Here is a 23520-nt window from a genome sequence, read left to right as displayed (position 1 = left end):
TTTTTAGAGCTTCCCAGGCTAGGGGTTGGATGGGAGCTATAGCTGCCGGCCACAGCCAGAGCCACAGCTATGCCAGATTCAAGCTGTGTCTGTGATCTACACTACAGCTCACAGCAACACCAGATCCTTAACCCACTGAGTGAGGCCAGGGATCAAACCCGCAACCTCATGGTTCCTAGTCGGATTCCTTTCCACCGCGCCATGACGGGAACTCCTAAATCACAATAAACTGTTATAAAGTTAACCTTTGTGAAATCACCACCTGGGATGAGAAACACAATACCGCCAACCCCCTACTGCACCTCTATGGCTCCTCCACATCCCAGACCCCTGCTCCTCGCCTGGGAGAAAACCTCTGCCCTGACCTGCACTGTACACACTGCACTCTTTACAGTGTTGCCGTCCAAATGCACACTGAGGGAGTTCCCGTCGTGGCGCAGTGGTTAACGAATCCGACTAGGAACCATGAGGTTGCGGGTTCGGTCCCTGCCCTTGCTCAGTGGGTTAACGATCCGGCGTTGCCGTGAGCTGTGGTGTAGGTTGCAGACGCGGCTCGGATTCTGAGTTGCTGTGGCTCTGGCGTAGGCCGGTGGCTACAGCTCCGATTCGACCCCTAGCCTGGGAACCTCCATATGCCGCGGGAGCGGCCCAAGAAATAGCAACAATAACAACAACAGCAAAAAAAGACAAAAGACAAAAAAAAAAAAACAAAAAACAAATGCACACTGATAGATTCTGTAGTTTAGTACTGTCTGGTTCAGAGCACTATATAAATGGAATCATACATAATGTGACCATTTATTTATTTATTTAGTCTTTTTAGGGCCACACCCCCGGCATATGGAAATTCCCAGGCTAGGGCGCAAGTCAAATGGGAGCTGAGCTGCCAGTCTACATTATAGCCACAAGCAACGCCAGATCTGAGCGGCACCTGCAACCCACACTGCAGTTCATGGCAATGCCGGATCCTTAACCCACTGAGTAGGGCCAGGGATCGAACCCTCATCCTCATGGATACTAGTTGGGTTCACTACTTCTGAGCCACAATGGGAACTCCCGTAATATGCCATTTTGCATCTGGCTTCATTGGCTCCCTATTATGTTTAAAAAATTCATCCACGTTGTTGCATGGAGCTAAATGTAGTTCTTTCTCTGCCACAACTTCTCTTTTTTCTGAATCTGGGTGTTTTTTGTTGTTGTTGTTGTTTGTTTTTTTGGCTTTTTTAGGTCCGCACCTGTGGCATATGGACGTTCCCAGGCTAGGGGTCAAATTGGAGCTACAGCTGCCAGCCTACACCACGGTCACAGCAACACCAGATCTGAGCCCTGTCTTTGACCTACACAGCAGCTCACGGCAATGTCAGATCCTTAACCCCTGAATGAGGCTAGGGATTGAACCTGCATCCTCATGGATACTAGTCGGATTCGTTTCCACTGAGCCACAACGGGAACTCCCAAAGCAGGAGTGTTAATGTCCCCATTTAACAGATGAGGAAACTGAGGCTTGGAGCCATGAAGGAATCAGCGGGGCTGAGATTGGGAACTTGCCCTCTGCTCCACTTCTTGAGGGTTCTCAGAAAGCCAGGAAAACTCAACAAATTGGAAATGGATTCTAATATCTGTTCTGGTGCCACTCACTGCCTGCCCTGGCCCCAAATATTGGTGTGGCCCAGGCCACTGACCCTGTCCTCTTCTCCATCCCCATGTTTTCCCTGGGTGAGCTTGCCTTTGACGATTACTTATGTTGCGACCACAGCTACATTCTCATTTCCAGGCTGCGCGCCCCCCGCCCCGTACCCCGGGATTGTCTCTGCCCACCCAACACCTCCACCTGGGAATTGCCATCTCTCACGGCCAAAACCAAATTCTCCATCTTCTCCCCCAAACCTATGCCTCCTGCTGGCTTTCCCATCCTGGTTATTTCCAAGCCCATCCTTTCTGTTGCTCAGGCCCCAAACCTTGGATTCAAGTTGCACCCTGTCTCTCTTACCCCTAGCACATCATCAAATCCCATAGTTTCTTTCTTTAGGATTTATCCAAAATAGATCGTTTTTCCCATCTCCTCTGGCATCCCCCTGGTGCAAGCCAGTCTTTCGCCTGGACTATTGCAGTATCCTCCTCAGCGGTCTCACTGCTTCTGACTCTACCCCCTTATAGTATTTTCCCACTAGAGCAGTCAGAGGGATCCTGTTAGAACCCTTCAGATCATATCTCTTCTCTGTTAAGAACCTTCCATGGCTCCCCCTCACCTAGAGAAAAAGCCAAAGACCAGAGCGCCACCTACACAGCTCACGCATCTGGCTTCCCTTCCCCTCTAATCATACCTCCTACTACTTCCCTTCCCCCTGGCCTTTTCCATGCCTGCCTGTTTCCGCCTCTAAGCCCTCAGCCTGCTCTTCCCTCTGCCTGGAGCACACGGAGTGCCTGCTCCATTCCCTCTTCTGGTTTCCTGCTAAAATGTCACCTCCCTAGTGAGTCCTTCTCTCCCCACCTGGAATGAGCTGGGCCACCCCTCCTTGTCCTTGTCCCTGCTTTGTTTTTCTCCACAGCCCTTACCTTGATCCGAGAGACTTTGTCTTCGTGAATTGCGACCTTTATTGGCTGTCCCTTCTGTCACTAGAACGTCAGCTCCGGGAGGACGAGGACCCTGACCTGCTTTGTTCGCCATCCTCAGTGCCCAGAGCGGTGTCAGGCCCTCGCCGTGAGCTTTCTCCCAACCTGGAGTCCGAAGTGGAATATGGAGCTAGCGAGTCATTCATCCAATTAATATTAGGTGTGCCTGGCATTCTTCTAGGAGGAGGGAAGCAAGAGTCTCGCGGTCCACTGGCAACACCTGAGAGGAGGCATGGCGTGGATTTAGGGGCAGACACACCTGGGTGGTAAAACTCTGGCCAGTTGGGTGGGATGGAAGGGGTGTGTGAAACTTCCGATTCGGGGTCTTTAGAGAACCAGGCACTCCCGTCCCTTCTCTCTTTCTCTCTCTGCCAGAGCAGAAATTTCGGAGCACACGGTGGACACCACGTGTTAAGGGTAGTGGAGCGACAAGTTGGAAAGAACCTGGACCCCAAAGCCTTGAAGTCTCCATACCTGCCTTGGGTCGTTTATGCCTGAACTATATACCACGAGAGACAAATAAGCTCTGTTTCAAAAAAATGCATTATCATTTGGGTCTTGTCACAGCGTCTATCATTATCCTAACTAATAATAGCCGTCTTAGTGGTTTCCTTTCTCCACCTCAGTTTTCTCATCTGTTAATAGAGAACGATGGGAGTTCCCACTGTGGCGCAGCAGGTTAAGGATGCGGCATTGTCTCTGCGGCGTCTCGAGTCACAGTTACAGCTCAGATTCGCTCCCTGGCCTGGGAATTTCCATATGCTGCGGGTGTGGCAAAAGAAAAAAAAAAAGGCACAATAATAATAATAAATGCCATGAAAGGTAGTTGGGAAAATTTGATGTCATATCTTAATAGTGCCTGGCACAAAGTGAGCACTCAGTAAAAGGAACAGTTGGTATTAGAACTTTCTCCCTTTCAACAAAGGCTCCAGGAATGGAATTTGCCCAGGAAATCTAGAAGGCAGCCTGCAGCATAACTGGCATGTGGAGAGGGTGTGGCTGTTTGCGTTTCTGCTGGCTAAGGAGGAAACCATCAACTTTCAGTAAAAGTTACCACTGGGACTGCCAGGTGTCTGGATTTGGACTGGGCAGCCCTATTTTTGAGCTTTCACTCCAGGAAACAAACTGAAAAAAAAGAAAAAACCCAGACATATAAATGTGTGTCCAGTATGTCTGCTGAAACCATCTGGCGTCCTTCGCCGCAGAATTTCAGATACACTATCCAGGGCCATCTCTGGTTTGAGTAAGTTGTAGAGTTTACCTTTTATGCACCAATCCTCTTTCTGAACCTTATTCTTAACTTTTACCCACAATCCAGGCCTCCTGTTACAAATCTTAGATCTTTGCTTCATTGGGAAACCATTGTGGCAGAGAGCAGTCCTCTCTGGGGGCACCTGCATTTTAAGAGAGAGGTAGGAGGAAAGTAATGCTTATTTCAAAGATTTGGATGGCCATGACCATCCAAACTGGGATGTTATTAATAGCTATTATCCTAAGACAACAGGAAGAAACTGGGACTGTCCCATGCAAACTGAGGTGTTTGGTCATCCTATGAACAGAGGTTTCCGGTCGTGGAAATGAGGAGACATCTAGGGGAAGGGAAGCAAATCAGTTAGGATGCTCTTGGTTGCAGAGAAAGGAAGCTTGACTCAACTGGTTTAAACAATAGGGAGGAGCTTTGCATTGCGGCTCAGGGGGTTAAGAACCTAACACAGTGTTCGTGGGGTTGTGGGTTTGATCCCTGGCCTTGCTTAGTGGGTTAAGGATCCCGTGTTGCCACAAACTGAGGCATAGTTTGCAGATGTGTCTTGGATCTGGCATTGCTGTGGCTATGTTGTAGGACTGCAGTTGCAGCTCTGATTTGACCCCTAGCCTGGCAACTTCCATATGCTGCTGATGCAGCCCTAAAAAGAAAACACACAAACAAAAAAAAAAAAAAAAAAAGAGAAGAAATTTTATTATCTTACAAGAATTCTAGAGACAGGGTTGTTCCACAGTTGGTTAATTTAGGAGTGCAGTGACATCAAAGATCTAGGATCTTTCCATTTGTCACTTCTGCCTTCTTCTGTTGGGCAGCAGTATCCTCCCTTGTGGTGTCAAGGTGGCTGCCACACCTCCAAACATCACGGCCTCACCCAGTTATAATAGCTAACACTCAGCTGAATGCCGCGGCATTCTAAGCACTTTGGATCTAATAAGTATTTTAATCTGCACAACAACCCTGTGAGGTAGGAATTCCTTTTATTTTTTTTTAGGGCCGCACCTGCAGCATATGGAAGTTTCCAGGCTAGGGGTCTCATCTGAGCTGTAGCTGCTGGCCTACACCACAGCCACAGCAATGCCAGATCCGAGCCACGTCTACGACCCTACACCACAGCTGACAGCAACACCAGATCTTCAACCCACTGAGTGAGGACAGGGATTGAACCCTCATCCTTGTGGAACTAGTCGGATTTGTTTCTGCTGTGCCACAGTGGGAACTCATGAGGTAGGAATTCTTATTGGCCCCATTTTACAGATAGATATATCAAAAGCCAAAGAGATTGTCACCTGCACAAAATTGCACAATTAGGAAGTGGTGAGGCTGGGATTTGAACCCAGGAAGTTGGTCTCTAGAACTGCAATATCCAAAGGCTAGATTTAAAAAAAAAAAAAAAAAAGATATCATGTTAGTGGCCAAGCCATCATTTGAAATGAGGGTCTTAAGCATTTCCTTCTCGCTTTCTTCTGGGCTATATTTCCAGCGCTTTCTGGTAGGAATATGATTTGGCAAAGCTCTGGAGCCCTGAGTTAATCTGATATCTTTTAGTTCAAATCAGACCTTGAACCAGAGCCTTCTGGAGATATCTGCCTCTAACAGCAAGGCTTTCTTTGGCGAAGTTTTGACTTGGGCAGTTGGGGGGGTGGCTCAACTTAGACTCGCAGGAAGAGAATTATATTTTGGTTTGAAGAAATGAACACTGGCCTGCGTGTCTAGCATCGAGTTGGTTTGTCTAGCTGTTCTGTCCAATGCCAAGGGTGGAGTTGCCTCTCTCCTCTTCTCAGAAAGCTGCTCTCGGTGCTTGGAAAGGGGAAAAGACGCCCTGGGCAGCTTGCCTGTCTTACTGAGAACTCATTTGCATTTGGGAAATGTTTGGCGATCCTGGGCAGTTCAATAACTCATTTCTCACCTGGCTTGTTCGACTTGATGGGAAAAAAAAAATACCCGTTGTTTCCCCTTGCTTTATCTTAATTATTATTATTATCATTATAAAAAGCAGAGCCTCCAGGAGTTCCCCGGTGAGCGGTTAAGGATCTGGTGTTGTCATTGCTATGGTTCGAGTCACTGCTGTGGTGCGGGTTGGATCCCTGGCCCAGGAACTTTCACATGCATGGGCATGGCCAACCCCCCCCTCCCCCAAAAAAAACCAAAACCCCACGAAAGCCTTCAAATCCTGAGCCTGCAGAAACTGAGGGAGTCTCATCAGGGAATAAGGAACTTTCTTTTTAAAGTTTCGAAGCAGCATTAACTTCTCCACAATAGTGAAACTTATGTAACAGAAACGAAATGGTATTTCCCACTATTTGGGAAGCACATGGTAACAAACTTTAAAATTGTCCCTGTAGAAGAGAATTTCCCTATTATTACCATCGCTTTTCTTCTTGCCTAACTAAAAGATTTTATTTTTTTCCCTCCTTTCTCTCTGTTCTCTTGGTGAGTGTTCCCCAGCTAGAGCCTATTTCAGGCCCTTCCTTGGAGATAGACAGGAGTCAAAGGGCTCCCCACTGGAGATCCTGGAGGGTAGAGGGTAGGTGCGGAGGTGATGAGGAAGAGGTCAGACTGAAACAGAGATAGAAAAAGGAAGTCTCCTCCAGCTTGTGATTCCTTAGTCATGTTTGTTTCAGGGAGGTGCTCTGTGCCAGGATTAGCTGGGAGGCAGCCAGCCCTGGACTAAGGGAGTCCCCATGGATCATGACAATGCTGAGCTCTCTATCCAAGTAATGAGACCTGGGGAGGCAGTGCCCCAAGGCAGAGGCCTGGAGGTTTCACCAAACAATTCTGGAGATGCTGAGAGGGTCTCGTCTTTTTGTTTGCTTGTTTATATGGATTGATTATTAATGTGGTTATTGTCTTTCACTCTGGACTGGAAGCACCAGGAGGGCAGGAAATTTACCTGTTGTGGTCATTGCTGTATCCCAGCCCATCACATAGTAGGCCTTCAATAAACACTCATTGAATGAATGACAGAAGGAATTGCTGTCTTTAATTCATCACTGTCTGTCCCCTCTGATGGAATGATGTCAGCTCCAGGAGGCCTGAATGTGGTTGGTCTTGTTCTCTTCTGCAGTCCCAGCCCCTTGCCCAATGCCCAGTGCATAGTAGGTGCTTGTGACAGACACTTCTTTCATAACAACAGAACCCCAAGTTGTTCAGGCAGCCATGTCCCAGGAGATGGAGCAGGACTGTTCCAAGTTGATGGTGACAGCCCTGCCTGCTCTTGGTCAGGGACTATTTAAAGGTGGCCACATGCCCCAGTCTGTCCTGTGAAGTGTAAAGGAGAGTTGCCTGCTTTGGAGAAAGTTTTCTCTTCTTTCATTTTTTCTTTTTTAATGGCTGCACCCATGGTATACGGAAGTTCCCAGGCTAGGGGTTGAATTGGAGCTGCATCTGAGGCCTATGCCACACAACACCAGATCTGAGCACATCTGCGACCTGTGTCCCAGCTTGCAGCAATGCAGGATCCTTAATCCACTGAGCGAGGGCAGGGATCGAACCGCATCCTCACAGATACAACATTGGGTCCTTAATCTGCTGAGCCACAACAGCTACGAAAGTTTTCTCTTTTGATGAGAAAGAGGCACAGGAGTTCCCGTCGTGGCTCAGTGGTTAGTGAATCCGACTAGGAACCATGAGGTTGCGGGTTCAATCCCTGGCCTTGCTCAGTGGGTTAAAGGATCCGGTGTTGCCATGAGCTGCGGTGTAGGTTGCAGACACGGCTTGGATCCTGCGTGGCTGTGGCTCTGGTGTAGGCCGGTGGCTACGGCTCCGATTCGACCCCTAGCCTGGGAACCTCCACATGCTGCAGGAGCGGCCCAAGAAATGGCAAAAAGACAAAAAAAAAAAAGAAAAAAAAAAAAAAGAAAGAGGCACAGAGGACCCCCTTTATCCTCTTCCTTCCTTTCTTGCTTTGGAGTCATGTTAGCAGGTGATGTGGCTGGTGCAGCAGCCATTTTGTGACTCTGAGGTCCCAAACCTTGGGAGAAAAGCCACCCTGATGAGGATAGCAAGGTCACAGTTGTCTTGGTCTGTGATGATGTCACCATGTCCTGAACCAGCCTGAGGAACCAACCTCCTCTGGACCTCTTCTTAAATAGTCTTCTGGCTTAACTTGTCTGTGGCCCATTCTTCTCTTCCTTTCAGCTGAATGCATCTGAATGGATTCTGCAGTCAATCCAGGAGTTGAATAAATAAAAGCCTTTGCTTCCGGAGAACTGGCTATCTGATCGAAGCACTTTCCACGTATTAACTCAGGAGTTTTGCAACAACCTTACCATGTAGGTACAGCTATGAGCCTCAGTTCACAGATGATAAAAACGAGGCACAGACAGTTTAGGCAATTTATTAAAAACTGTATCATCTTTCACTAGGTATGGGATGGTGGGGAGGAATACCCCAGAGGACTCAGAGGGAATAACGCAGTGTGGAAGAGGTGGAGTGGGCCAGGGTGGGCTCCAGCCACACATGTGGAAATGTCTGCATGGTCTTTTAGGCAGCCTGGGCCAATTCTTGGGTGAAGCATGAGATCTGTGTGCACATGTGTGAGTGAAATATCTCTGAAGTTGAAGCTAATTAATCCTCCTTGGTTGCAGCTGGAAAGGGGACGAATGTTTGTTGAACTCCTCCTACGTGCCAACCATCAGTGTCAGGGACTTTGTATCAGTGGTTCTCAACCAGGGGCAGTTCTGTCCCTCAGGGGACATTTGGTAATGTCTGGAGACATTTTCGGTTGTCATATCTGCAGAGAGAGTGTTACTGGTATCTAGTGGGTACAGTCTGCCCCTTACATGTCCCACCATGCACAGGATGGCCCCCCACAACTAAGAATTATCTGGCCCCAAATGTTAATACTTTGACGTTTGAGAAGCACTGCTTTACGTACATTTTTCTCTTACGAAGACTCCCATTTTACAGAATAGGCAACTGAGGCTCAGAGTGTCTTGATCAAGGTCTCTCGGCTGGTTAGATTTGGAGCTGAGATACAAATGCAAGCCAGTTTCATTCCACAGCCATGATGCTCCCACTAGGCTCTTCCCTTGCAGTAGATAGGAATAATGTAAAGACAAGGCAAGTGAGGGTCAGAGAGGTGCTGTGATAGTTTAAGGTCACACAGCAGAGTCACTCCAGAGACCTCTTTCTGAGAAACTCAGGAGCCAGTCACCTTTGGGCCACAATCGACCCTGGTACCCAAACCTAGCCAGCTCACCTAGCTCACACTCTTGACTCTCCAGGGGAACTTCACTCAACCAAGGCCCAGATCAAATGTCACCTTGTCCAAGATCACAACGAATCAGAGCTCTGAGAGGGCAGAAGCCACCCTACTCTCTCCCTGTGTCCTCAAGCTCTTGCAATATTTATTTGGAGACCATTGGGAGAACAATCCTGGGTGTTTGGGACAGACGATAAATAGCAATACTGCTCCAGCCTCAAGGAAGATTACAATCTACAGGGGGATATTACATGAATCAGCCAGTCCTCTGCAGAGACAGTACAATCTCTGACCTGTGAATAAAGACAGGTTAGGAATTGTGGACAGTTTGGAGAGGGGGGCCAGGCTAAGAGGGCTGATCATGCATGCAATGTTAATTAAGAATAAACATTTAGGAGTTCCCGTCGTGGCGCAGTGGTTAACGAATCCGACTAGGAACCATGAGGTTGCGGGTTCGGTCCCTGCCCTTGCTCAGTGGGTTAATGATCCGGCGTTGCCGTGAGCTGTGGTGTAGGTTGCAGACGCGGCTCGGATCCCGCGTTGCTGTGGCTCTGGCGTAGGCCGGTGGCTACAGCTCCGATTCAACCCCTAGCCTGGGAACCTCCATATGCCGCGGGAGCGGCCCAAGAAATAGCAACAATAACAACAACAACAACAAAGACAAAAGACAAAAAAAAAAAAAAAAAAAAAAAAGAATAAACATTTATAGAGAGTTTTCTGGGAGCTAGGCCCTGTCCCAAGCACTCCGAACGAATGAACACATAACCCTGTGTGTAGGAATCCATGAGCTAAGGCATCAAGTTTATTCCCACTGCACTGATGAGAAGGCTGAGGCTCTTGAGGCAAGAGACCAGGGCAAGGTCACCCAAGGAAACCAGCAAGTGCAGGAGTTGGGATTTTTAACCTGAAGGGCTGACTCTAGGCCCTGGAGAGATCATCCCTTCACACCTTCTTGGTGGCAGGTGAGGACATTTGTCTAGCAGTTCGCTGATTATCAAGGTCACACAGATCAGCCCAGACTAGAAGCCTGGTTTCCAGAGGCCTTGTGGGGGGCGGGTGGATGGGAGGCGGGCACAGGCAGAGCAGCTGCCACTTGATTAGGAACTCGGAGCAGATAATAATTTCCTCTGGGAAGGGCTGGAAAGGGCACGCTCATCTCTTGGTGGGCAGAGAAGTTATAAAGAAAAAGAAAAGAAGGAAAGAAAAAGGAAGGGGAAAGAGAAAAGAGGCATTAAGAGAGAGAGAATGAGACAGCCGCGCGTCTTCCTTCCCAAGGTCGCCGCAGCTCCCCAAGGCCCCCAAAGGACTGGGTGTCCCAAAGGCAGGACGGGGGCCGTCGCTTGCTCCCCAGGTCCGGCGGGGGCGCGCGTGGCGGGGTGGGCTTGCTCCTGAGCAGCTCCGCTGCCAGCTTTTCCAACCGGGGGTTGACCCAGCCCGAGCGGCAGCAGCCGGCGGCCGTGGCAGCCGGACCTGCGTGCGTGTGCTGCGCGTGGTGGGTGTCGCGTGTGTAGGGGTGGGAGTGGCGTAGCCCGCGGCGGGCGGGGGTGGGGGCGCCACGCGTCCGGGCGCGGAGTTGGTGCGCTGGCGGCGGCGAGCGCGCTGCTTTGGACTCTCCGGGCTTCTCGGGGTCCCTTCCGGAAGGCTCCGGCTCGAGCACCCCGGCAGCGACGCTCCAGCCGCGCCCAGCTTCCGACGTAGCCGGCCGGCGCCGCGGCGCGTCTCCAGGGGACCCCGTGCGCGCGCGGAGCGCCTCTGCGGCCCGAGCGCGGCGTGGCACTTGGCAGACGCTCCCTTGGCGGCGGGGGCGGTGGCGGCCAGGCCCGCCGTCTGGGAGCCCCGAGGGCCAGCCTCCTCCCGCCCCTCGTCCAGCCTCCGTGCTCTGCCTCCGCCCCCGGCCCGGGCCGCCCGCCCCCGAGTCCCGCCCGCTCGCCCGCCGCGCCATGCGCCGGGCCCGCCGCTGAGCCCGGCCCGCTGGCGCGCCCCGTCCGGGATGGGGTGCCTGGACGCTTGAGTCGCCGCTCAGCGCGACCTCCGCGCGGGGGAAGGAGCTGGTGCCGTGCGGCCGCGCTAGGATGGAGGTACCCGGCGGCAGCGATCCAGGCGGCGACGGGGCTGGGGACGGTGCCCACCCGGACCCCCGGACCCCCGGCGCCTCTGCGCCCAGCTCCGGCCCGTGCGCGGCCGCCCGGGAGTCTGAGCGCCAGCTGCGCCTCCGCCTCTGCGTCCTCAATGAGATCTTGGGCACCGAGAGGGACTACGTGGGCACCTTGCGCTTCTTGCAGTCTGTGAGTGTCGCTCGGGGAGCGCGGGGACAGCCTTCGTTCAGGCGGTCTGCCCCGCTGCGGAGCGCAGGGGCCTCGGGGGCGGGGCGGTCCCCACAACCTGTGGCCACGGTCCCCGGGGGTCGCGAGAGTCGCCTCAGGGACATCCCGGGGGATGCGCAAAGAAGTGAGGAGATCGGGCTCCTCCAGAGCTGGGTTGTCGCCTCCCTGGCCGGCCCACGGTCCAGCCCTTGACCTGGGGTCTCCTGCACTCGGTCCACCCCCGCCCCCCGCACGTTGCCCTTTTGTCTTTTTCTTTCACCCTCCCGCCTTTCAAATAGTTTTAAAATTAGTTACATCCGTGAGGCAGGGTCTTTGGGACCCAGGTGCCCGGATCTTGGACCCCTGCGTTTTTTTCTCCCCTGGGGATTTCTTCGCCACCTAGTGTCCCGCGGGCTGCTCATTTTGGACGGACCCTAGAAATCCTGGAGCCCAGCGTCCCTGCTCATTGAGTAGAGTAAGATAAACCCAAAGCCCTGAGTAGGGACAGAAGACGACAAAAACGGGGGGTAGGACACCCCCCCTTCCCAATACACAGGCTTTTGCTGGATCTTGGGGACAGTAGGTTTCGAACTGAAGACTCAGCGGTTCAGTTCCATACTCCCCCCCCCCCCGCAACTCCAAGTTGCAAAACCACAGCCCAAGACTCTGTAAAATAACAACTGAGCGCTCATTATGTGCCAGGCGCCTACGTGTGTCATGAGAAGGCTTAACCTTCACCGATGACCAATGAAGTAGGGACGAACAGCTCCCTCATTTTTTAATAGCGGAGAGTTTAGCTCCAGAGAGGTTGAATAACTTGCCCAGAATCACGCTGATACCAGGTTTTGACCAGGGCAGTCCCAGCCGGTGCTCTAAAACCCTATTCTAGGCTGCGTTTCTTTTTTGTTTGTTTGTTTCTTCTTCTTCTTTTTCTGTGAGAGGGAGGAAGGGGCCACTTCCCTATGCTCCTAGGAAGTGAGAAAAGTGGCTGCGGTGGGGAGGGGGAGACTGGGCGAGCCTTGCTGGAAGTTAGGAGACTCCAAGGGCTTTAATCTCTGTGCCTCCTGCTGGGACCTCATTTACTCCGTTTTCTGCTCTAGGAAGTCTTTTAATCCTGGTTCAGGAAGGGTGTGTGTGTGTGTGTGTGTCGGGGGGTGGGAGGCGGGGGCAGACAGCGGTTGGTGGTTCCTTCAGAAACCCCAGAGCCAGGCTCTGCAGCTCCCAGTCCCTGGGGGAAAGAGGGAGCTTCTGGCATCCTCTGCGATCCCCTGTGGCTGGGGTTGCAGCTGAGGCTGTGTGAGGTCCGGGTTTAACTCAGGGAGGATAGAGCCCTTCTCTCTGTGAAAAGACGTGTGTGTGTTGAGGACGGCGGGAGGGTTGTGCAGAGGCATTGAAAAGCATTTGGCTAAAGGACCCTTCTAGAAGGGCCTGTGAGAATCAGGCAGGGTTGGCATTTCTTTCCCATCCCTCCCTCTCTCACAGTTAAAAAAAAAAAAAAAAAAAAGAATCTGCTCAGTTAGAAGCTGGCAGTTTCTGAATTGAAGATGTAGCTGGTGTCTGTGAGCAGTGTCAAATTCTAGGGAACTCCTCACTTCTCCTTCTGAGCCACTCCCTGCTTCTCAGTCTGGAAGAGAAAGAGGAAAGACAAACCAATTTTTATATTAATGGGAAAGAAAATATGCCTCTTCCTCCCACACCCTTGCCCTGGATGGTGTGGTGCCTTTCAGAGCAGATAAAGATTGGGTTTGGATTAACTGTAGTTTTAAATTGTCCATGTGTAGAGTCCAGGGAAGCTGGAATAATGGAAATTGATTGGAATCAACCATTCTTCTTATTAAAGAAAGAGGAAAAAAGGAGACTTCTCTACTTGCATATTATCTCCTTGACTCTTTGAACTTGCTGAGCTCATAATTTTTTTTTTTTTTTTGAATTGACCTGCCAATTTTGAGATGAGCTGATTCTGACTTTGACTCTTGGACCACCCATGCACCTGTCCTGGCCTCAGTTTGCCCACTTGTCAAATGAGGGGAGGGGAATCCAGGCTTTTTCTTTCTGTCTTGTCCTTTTGGGTGTCCCCAAGCTGGTGCCAGAAATGGACTGATTGTGTAACCTGACCAAGCATACCTCTTTTGTGAACTGCAGGAGGCCCCTCTTGTTTTTGCTCCATCAGAAGGGACCCCTGAACAACCCAAGGCCTTTCAGTTTTGAAAACCCAGGGCTTAGAGCGTCATGAACTGCTAGTTACCAAGGCTTTCTGTGGCAGCGAAGCTGGCAGCCTGCAGGTTGTGATCCTCTGCTGCCTTCCCACTCTCTCCTCCCAGCTTTATACACATGAAGGGATTGTTCGCCTTTGGAAGCAGGCTGGCAGATCCCTCCCTGCTTTTAATTCCATGTGGCAGAGGCAGGTCTTGAAGGGCTCCCCTGGCCTCCTTGTGTCCCTCGTTTTAAAGTTCTGCTGCCAGTAGAAAGGAAGCCTTTGTGGTAGACTGAGTATTGTGGGAAATGCAGAAAAGCCAGGTCTAAGTTCCTCCTCTCCATGAGGGGCGCATGTTCTAGACAAGGAAGGGGGGGGGGCAAAATGGGTGTTTATAGAAATCCAAGGATGAGACTGGACTCCGGAGTCAGATGGCTTGGGGTCAGGTCCTTGGGCTCTGTGACCTTAGGCAAGTGACTTGACCTTTCTGAACCTCACAATCCTCATCTGTAAAATAGAGAATGATAATAGATCTTAGAGGGTTTTTAAGAGGATATGTGAGTTATATAAATACCTGTAAAGCACTTGGAACAGTTCCTAGCAGGTAGCAAGGCACTTCTAAATATGTTATTATCATTAATTGTTGTATGATAATTTAAAAATAGATGATTAGGATTATAGGATTCTAGCAACCAGAAAGCAGGAGCAGTCAGGGAGGGCTGCCTGGAGGAAGCAAGATCTGAGTCAGCCCCGAGAGGAAGACAGGAGCTTGGAGTGAATTTCCTGTTGACCATCTGCACTCCAGAATCAGTGGTTTTGTTTGGTTCCAGGCTTGGGGCTCTCTGGTTCCTCCAGAATCTCCCCATCTTTCCCCACCTCCTTCAGGAACTGGATTGTACCTGCTCCCCTATCTCTGAGGGGAACTGATGACTTTGGTGCCATATCTTTTGTGTGTTTATTTAAGAGTCAAGGACAGCCCTCTCGTAGAGATGCTGGGTCTCTCCTGGGGGACCTCGTCGATGTGGTGGGAGAAAATGCCCTGGGTTTTGAGTAAACCTTGGATCTGAACCCTTAGAAGCCCGGGTTGTGTTGGGTGTGCCGTGTGTACTCTCGGGCGGCGTTAATAATGGTCATAACAACGACAGTCATTACTGTGTAGGAGCTGACACTGACTCGTCATTTACTCTTCCAAGCACCTTGCAGGTATCAATTCTTTTGATCTTTCCAACCCCCCATGAAGGAAGTGCTGTTATCCCCAGTGACAGATGAGGAAACTGAGGCAAAGGTGGCTTACGTGCGCTGTGCCGGGTCATGTAGACAGCTGCCCACCCCAGAACTCCGGTCCCTAGCTGCATCGCAGACTGCCCCTGGCTTATGGTGGGCTTGCCACGTGACCTGTTAAGGTGGCGGAACTGGGATTTGAACCCAGGTCTGTGTGACCCTTGCCCTTTGCCGTGCCTCTCTGGTCACTTCCCCTCCATGACTCCTGTTTTCTCTTCCGCAGAGCGGGCAGAACCTAGAAAAGAATGGAAATGTCAGGGTGCTGGCTTCCTCCTCTGATCTCCGTGTCCGTTCATGGCATGAGGGTCAAGTGTGGGGCTCTGGAGCCAGGCTGCTGGTGTTCAGATCCTGGCTTTACTCCACACCAGCAGGCAGGTTACCAGCCTGCACCGTGCCTCAGTTTTCCCATCTGTACAGTGGGCATAATCCAGCACCTGCTTCATCATAGGGGTGTTGTTTAACCTTGAATGGACCTCAGGTTAACATTCTTAGAATCATGCCAGGTGCTTAGTAGGTGCTCAGGAGGGTTTTTTTGGGGGTGTGTGTGCAGCAATGAAAGGGGACAATGGGGCCATCTCTTTGGGGTTCAAAGGCTTCCCTCTTAGAGAGGCCAGGTGAGCCTTGAACCCACTTGCCTCTTGGTTAGACTGGTTTGGGGTCTCTGCCTGCAAGGGGTAGGGAGTCTGTCCTCAGGGGCAGATGCCAGTGGGTCCCCTAATGGGTGTGCCATCCAGCCTGGGTGGATGGGCAGAGAGGCTCCTGAGTGATGGGGGGGTCAGCAGTTCCTCGAAGGGCTCTCTGTGGCCAAGGACAGAGACCTGTCACTCAGGCACCCAGAGGGTCTGCCTGAATTGGCTGGGCCGGGGTTCCTGAGGATCAGGGGGTGTGGGCAGGAAGCTCCCAGAATGCTCTCTGTGGTTCTGCTTTTTGGGGGTAGGAGATGAAAGCTTTTCTTCTCATTGGAGCTCTTGCTTGCCAAAACAAGAAACTGTGGTTTTGTGTTGTCACTTTTTTTTTTTTTTAAAGATTTTTGTACTCATAGTCTGACACTAGGGAGCAATGCTGGGGAGTGGGGGCGGGTGGTACCTTTTAAAATTCTGCAGTCACTGAAACAGAATGACCTGCCCAGTGACGTGGGGGATTTTCACAAGGTTATGTTGTGAGAGTAGGAAGCTAAGAGGTTCTGCCTCAGGAAAATAAGGAATAACCATAATATTATATAGATTCTATGTGTAACACTGCAGGAGTTTGGAGGAAGGGATAGATAGATGAGTATCTCGTGGAGAAAGGGAGGCAGAAGGATTAAAAAGGAAGAAATACTAAGAAATGCTGTAATGCCCTTTCCATGTAAAATTATGCATGTGTGTGAGAATGTATTTTTTTACAAATCACTCACAGAAGGAATTGTATTTTCAGCATGATTATTAGATTAATGCAATAGCAACAGTAATAATAATTTTGCTAACGCCGACGTAGTGCTCAATGTTTGTAAGCCCCACATACAGCCTTCTCTGTGTATCAGCTCAGTTCCAGGTACCTTTCCTCTTTCACAAATGAAACCAAGCCCAGAGAGGCCACGTCAGTTTCCCAAGGTCACACAGCCTGTCAGAGCTGGGCGTCAAATCCAGGTAGTCTGGCTGCATAGCCCACGTTCTTTACCGCTGCCCCGAACTGCCCCAACACGATGCTGTGTTCACCACCCAAATTACTACCTTCTTAAACGCCTGGGGGCTGCTCAAGTGGGCAAGAATTAAGCCCCAAAGTCCAAATTATCTGAGCTTTGGGATGCTAGAGAGTCAGGACCAGGCCTCTTTGTATTGGGCTGAACATCGTCAGGAAGTTAGTGAAAGTTTTGTGATGATAAAACGCTAAACATCAGCAGGAGTTAGATGGGGCCCTTCTTTCGTGTTTGGCCAACAGAGCTACTACGTCCAGGTAAAGCCATAAAGAAATCAGCCTGCTTTTCTCAGCATGTTAGTATATAGGGAGCACCTGCCGTGTATTCCAAGCAGTGCGAAGATGCAGCCGGCGATAGGGCAGACATGGTCCTTGTCCTTCTGAGAAGGATGACTCAACAGGGAGGCTGGAACTCATGCATTTGAATGAACGTGTTCTTCACATAAGCATACCAGACACCCATTTGTTTTTATTCTGGTGTTTGCTCTCTCTCTTTTTTCTTCCCCCCTCTTTTTTGGCCCCACCTGCAACATATAGAAGTTCCTGGGCCGGGGGTTGAATCTGAGCTGCATCTTCGACCTATGCCACAGCTGTGGCAACGCTGGATCCTTAACCCATTGCCCTGAGCCAGGGATCCAACCGGTGCCTCCATAGAGACAAGCCCCATCATTAACCCATCGCACCGCAGCGGGAACCCCGGGTGTTTGCTCCCTAGTGTCAGACTATGAGTACAAAAACCATTTATCTGTCACTTTAAGAAGAGGTGGATGGGGTTGGTGTCCCTGGCTTTTGGAGGCTTCAAGGGCACCCCTTTCTTAGAGAGTGTCCCCCTTTATCAGGCCGTGAGCAGAAGTGCTACTGGGCTCAGGGCCACTCCCTCGGATTAAGAAACCCACATCCTCTTTGCTTTACAGCCTCCCCTCTTAAAGCTTCTGCAAGAGTTGAGCCTTTGAAGCAGACCGTGCCTCACTGCAGAACTTCGCCGCCCAGATTTTTGTGATTTCTCTCTTTTCCCCAATAGACACAGGTTCTCTGGCTGGAACCCTGGTGGGAGGTGGGTGATCAGAGTGGGCTGATCCTCGAACTAGAGTGTGGCGTCCCACTGGCTTTGGTCCACAGGCACAGGGTGATGCCAGAGCTGGTCCTTGCCCCAGAATTTAGGAGACATAGAAGTTGAGAACAAGCTGGTGGGGTGGTGGAGGGTCTGAATCTCCTTGTTTTTGCAGGTGAGACCTCCAGGGGAACCTCCCCTGCAAATGTTGCGGCCCCCTGAGGGAGGTGAGCCCTGGTCAAGGGTGGTGGCTCTGTGGCTGGTCAGGGTTCCAGCCTGAGAGTTCTGGGGAGAGGGCTTGGGTAGCTCGTGGCCTTCTCTGGGGACTCTAGCCTGGGTCTAGCGTCCCCCTTAAATGGGTTCTACAGGGGGCATTTCCTGCCTTAGCACCTGGCCTGGACCGAATCCCTCCATCTTTCAGCCTTGGTACCTAATTGACATATTAGGCGGGATTAGTCTTTGTTGTAAGGAGCTGTCCTGTGCATTGCAGGATGTTTAATGGCGCCCCGGCCTCCACCCCCTTGATGCCAGTAGCATCCCCTCTCCCCAGTTGGGACAATCAGAAATGTCTCCAGACTTTGCCACTTGCCTCCCTGGGAGCAAAACAGCCCCTGGCTGGGAATCACTGGTTACCTCCTTTGACCACTAGCTCTGCTTTCAGACCATTTCAGGGCATTTACAAGTCTATGCAGACATGTGTAGAATTGACACGTATGTGTAAATATGCCTGTGTTCACACAGCCGGCATGATGACGGTTTGTTCTTTTTACCCTGCAGCTGTGTCTTGGGTTCATGGTTAAGAGCACGGACTCCAGAGACAAATGGCCTGGGTGTGAAACCTAGGCCTGCCCCTGTGGGACCTTGGACAAGTCCTTTTGCTTTTTTGAGCCCTGGTTTCTCCATCTGTAAAAGGGAGACTCTGTAGCCCATCCAGGGTTGCTGCCCGGAGCGAGTGTGGCCATCCACGCACCTTGGCACAACCAAGCTCGGCAGGGTCAGTCTCGCTGGACTACTTGCCGCAGAAGGAAGCCCCGAGGAGGAAGGGAAGCCCTCCACCCTCCCAGCCAAGTGTGGATTTTTTAGGGTTATTTTTATTTTCTCTGCTCCTGGAGGACCAGAAGGGGATGTGCCTGCCTGTCCCTCTTTGTCTTGTGGTCAGACACACAATCTGTGTTTACCCGCCTGGTTCCTTCCCCAGGGTGGAGCTGACAGCTGATCCCTTGATTCTGGGCCAGGGGAGGTGAGGCTATTTCAGGCTGTCGGGCCTAGGGCCACTGGAGGTTGGTCGAGGCAGGTGGCCTTGCCACCAGGATCTGAGGTCTTATACTTTCTATCCCTCTCTGGGGGCGGGGGTGGCTTCTGCAAGGAGCTCCTCTCAGGAGGACGGGGGCCATGGGCAGTCATCGCTTTCATTCACAAATTCACTTATTCATTCAGTAAATGGACAGTAAGCACCTACTGAGTGCTAGGCACTGGGCTAGGTGTTGGCACGTGGCCAGGATAAGATGGACAGCGTTCTTGCTTTCATGGACTCTTCAGACAGTACAAAAAGAGATCACTTGGGAAAGTAACAAGAGGTGTAATAGTGGTAACACAATCCCATGAGGCCCTACTATGTACCAGATGCTGTATGGGTTATCCCTCTGAGCTCTCGCAACAGCCTTCTGGAGTAGGGACCAATATTATACCTGTTTTGCAGCTGGGGAAATTAAGGCCCGGAGAGGCTGAGTAACTTGCTCAAGTCCACAGAGTTTGGGAGTAAATGCAGCAAGGAGGAAATAGAATGGGGATATGCTGGTGACAGGGATGGTGGCATCTGTTGAGATGGGGTGGTCAAGGAAGGCCTCTCTGAAGAGGTGGCATCTGAGCCGAGTCCTGTAGCACAGAAGGAGCCAGCTGTGAAAAGAGTTGAGAGAAGTGTGTTCCAGGTAGAGGGAATAGCATGTGCAAAGGCCCCGAGGCAGGACCATGTTTGGCCTGTTTGAGGAACAGCAAGCGGCTCGGGTGGCTGGAGAGGAGGTTGGGAAAGGTGAGGTTGGTGTGGGCAGCAGGGGCTGGTGGCGTGGGCCCCACATGCGTGGTAAGCAGTTGGGGATTGAGTCCTAATGGGGTGAGGAGCCTCTGGGGTGTGGCACCATCTGACAGGTGATCTGAAAAGGACTGCACGGTGGCCTTTCCACGGTCTGGCAGCCACCTCCTGCCTCCAGCCTGGACACCCAGCCAGAAGGGAGGACCATACCTTCGCCTCCCCCAGGCACATCCTTTGTCTAAGCCCAGGCTGCTGTGTGACTGGGGACATTTCTGTCCCCTGTCTGGGTGGGTACTGTGTCTGAGCTGACCACACCCAGAGAGGAGTTTGGACCCCTCTTTGTGGCCTGGGTGTGGACAGGTGGCACTGGGAGGGCTGTTGATGTGAGTTGGGCTCATGCTTCCCGTGAGGGAGGGGACCACCTTTGTTTTCTGTTCAGGAAGCTGATTTGCATGATGAAAAACTGTTAGATGGCACCTCTGACTCCACCCTCCACTTACAGCCGTCATAACAGCACTTTACTCGATGTCAGCTCTCACCCCTGCCCATGGGAGGAATGTCTTTTTCCGACCCACTTTGCAGATGAGGAAGACTGAGGCACACAGAGAGTAACCTGCCCACGGTTGGGAATTAGCCAGGACAATTGCAGTTGCCTCCTCTGCTCTCACCCTTGCCTTCTACATGCTGTTCTCCAAACGCAGCCTGAGGAGTCTAGTTGGCACTTAAGTTAGGTCACACTACCTGTCCCCACCCCACCCCCACTCAGGGCCCTCCCATGCTGTCACCACCCTCAGAGTCAAAGCCAGGTCCTTAGAATGACCTGGAAAGTCTGCACTGTCACTTCTGCCATCCCTTCTCCTAGTCATCTTTTTGTCTGGCAGTTTTTTAAAATCGAGATATGATGCACACACCATAAACCTCAGCCCCTAAAGCGTACGGTTCTGTGGTTTGGGGAATGTCAGCAAAGCGGTGCAGTCATCGCCGCCACCTAATGCCAGAACCACCTGCTCTTCTCACTCCCTTCCTCAGGCCCCTCCAGCGACACGGGCCTTTCTCAGAGGTACCAAACCTGGTCCTGCCTCAGAGTCTTCTCACTGGATCTGTCTGGAAAGCTCTTCCTCCAGCATCCCTGTGGCTCCCTCCTTCAGGCCTCTGCTCAGACCTCCTGTCCTCCATGGGGTCTTTTCTGACCACCCCACCCCCTTCCCTTTCAAAAATGTACTCCATCCCCACTCATCGCTCCCTAGCTCCTTTTCCCTGGAGAGTGGTTTTGTTTTTGGTTTTGTTTTTTGTTTTTTGTTTTTTTTTGTCTTTTTTTGTCTTTTTAGGGCCGCACTCGTGGCACATGGAGGTCCCCAGGCTAGAGGTCTAATCGGAGCTACAGCTGCCGGCCTACACCACAGCCACAGTAATGCCAGATCTGAGCCTCATCTGTGACCCACACCACAGCTCACAGCCATGCTGGATCCTTAACCTACTGAGCAGGGCCAGGGATCAAATCCGCATCCTTATAGAACCACTGAGCCACAATGGGAACTCCTGGGTGTTTTTTTTTTTTTTTTAATTCACTCTCTCTCTCCAGCACCAGGAACAATGCCTGGAACATAGTAGCTGCTCATTAAATATTTGTTGAATGAAGAAAAAGCTTTTCCTCTGTATAAATGTTTCTGTTTTTTAATATAATGTGATTTATGTAACTGCTAAATATTTTTGCATAGACTTTTGGGCCCAGCCCAGGGTCTGGCCCAGACTGTCTGGGTCTGCATCATGTCTCTGCCTCTCAATGGCTGTGTGACCTTAGGCAAGGGGTTTTCCCTCTCTGGGCCTCAGTTGCTTTATCTGTAATATGCATTGGGACACTTTGCTCAGCGTCTGGCACATGGCCATGCTCCAGTCAGTGGTAGTCATTTTTTTAATTGAAATTATTATTATGTTTTAGATTCTTAGTATTTCTCTACTTTTTGTACAAGGACAGTTACAGGATCTCATCTTGAAAAAAAGTGCCTTAGGAGTTCCTGTTGTGGCTCAGTAGTTAACGAATGTGACTAAGAACCATGAGGTTGCGGGTTTGATCCCTGGCCTTGCTCAGTGGGTTAAGGATCTGGCGTTTCTGTGAGCTGTGGTGTAGGTTGCAGATGCCGCTCAGATCCCACATTGCTGTGGCGGCTACAGCTCTGATTAGACCCTTAGCCTGGGAACCTCCATATCCCGCAGGTGCGGCCCTGGAAAAGACAAAAAAAGAAAAAAAGTGCCTCATTTCATTCCTGGGCTTGAAATAAGCAAACAAATTTGTTTTGACCAAGTAGCGCCTGACCCTAGACTCCTGGTCTTTGCACTCTAAATGCAGCTGGGCACAGGGGCATCTCTGAGGTGACTGGCATTTGGAGCTAGAAGATATTATCTATCTCCTTTTCCGAGGAACCCAAAGTTGAAAATAAAAAGGCCAACTTCTGAAAAATACACTAAGGCCCCTTCCACCCCCCCCACTCTGAAATCCTTCCGTGGACCTGAATGGACACAGAAGAAACCATTTCCCACTTGCTCGGTAAGGCTGTTACACATCCTACTTCATTTGCATCCTCACTGTTGTGCAGATGAAGAACCTGAAGCCCAGAGATGTGAGACCACTTCTCCAAGATCACAAGGGAGGATATCTCAGTTAGCTATTGCTGTGTAACAAATTATCCCACATTTAGTGGTTTGCAGCAGCTCTATGCATGATCACTTTGTGGTTTCTGTGGTCAGAATTCCTGGCATAACGTTTATTGGGTTTTCTGCTCTGGGTCCCATGAGGCTACAGTCATGGTGTTGGTGGTCTTGTCCGAGTCTTGAGAGCCTCTGCTTAGGTTCTTGGTTGAATTCAGTTCCTTGTGGCTTTAGGACCAAGGTAGCCATCTCGCTGCTGGCTTTTGCTTGTGATGGCTCTTACCTCCTAGAGGCTGTCCTCAGGTCCTTGTCATATGCTCCCTTGAAACATGGCCCCTTCCCATAACCCGATCACCGGAAAGAACTCATATGCATGAGTTTACCCTGATCACGCCACCTACTCAAAAGGAGAATGGATCCTCCAGGGCATGTACATCAGGGGACAGGATACTTGGCGATGATCTCAGGCCTCTCCTTATCACTGTGGTAGGTAGTGGATTTGAGCTCAGATTGATTCCAAAGCTCATGAACTTGACCACTGTGTGTTTTTCATTCCCTCTCTGGTCCTGCCCAGGATGGCCCCTGAGCAAGGTGGTTGATGGGCTGGTGGGATCATTGGGTTTGTTTTGAGTGGGATGGTGGGACATCAGTGGGCTGCCCCTCCCTCCCTGGCAGGACTTGGTCTCTTTAACACAGACCCTGATTGCTGATTGGGTTGTTGAGGATGAGCCTGGAGCATCTGCTCCCCTTGGTCCCCTCCCCTTCACCTGGGGTGTAGGCTGAGACCTGGCCATGGGGCAGGTGACAGATGGCGCTCTCCTTTAGAAGACATTTGAGAGTGGGGTAGAGATTGAGGAGGCCATGCTGGTTGGTGTTGGTTTCAAAATTGGGACTTTTTCAGATAATTTATTACTTAGTGATTTCTAATTTAATCCTGTTGTGCTCAAAGAATCTGCTCTGTGGGGAGTTCCTGTCATGGCACAGTGGTTAATGAATCTGACTAGGAACCATGAGGTTGCAGGTTTGATCCCTGACCTTGCTCAGTGGGTCGAGGATCCGGAGTTGCCATGAGCTGTGGTGTAGGTTGTAGACGCGGCTCAGATCCTGCGTTGCTGTGGGTCTGGCATAGGCTGGTGGCTACAACTCTGATTGGACCCCTAGCCTGGGAACCTCCATATGCCGTGAGAGCGGTCCTAGAAAACGCAAAAAGACAAAAAAAAAAAAAAATTCTCTGTGGGTTTCTTTCTTTTTTTTTTTTT

At 50.9% G+C, this 23520-nt stretch overlaps 1 protein-coding gene across 1 annotated transcript in view; it reads left to right on the top strand.

Moving 5' to 3' along the window:
• The window catches only part of PREX1 (phosphatidylinositol-3,4,5-trisphosphate dependent Rac exchange factor 1), a 198130-nt gene continuing 185610 nt past the window's right edge, over positions 11001 to 23520 (top strand). The window contains 1 exon segment of the mRNA XM_021078040.1: positions 11001 to 11365. Coding sequence (XP_020933699.1) covers positions 11153 to 11365 — 213 coding nt within the window. The 5' untranslated portion in view covers positions 11001 to 11152.

Source organism: Sus scrofa, chromosome 17 (assembly GCF_000003025.6).
Source record: "Sus scrofa isolate TJ Tabasco breed Duroc chromosome 17, Sscrofa11.1, whole genome shotgun sequence".
NCBI classification, from domain to species: domain Eukaryota; kingdom Metazoa; phylum Chordata; class Mammalia; order Artiodactyla; family Suidae; genus Sus; species Sus scrofa.
This window is presented reverse-complemented; position numbering and strand designations above follow the sequence as displayed.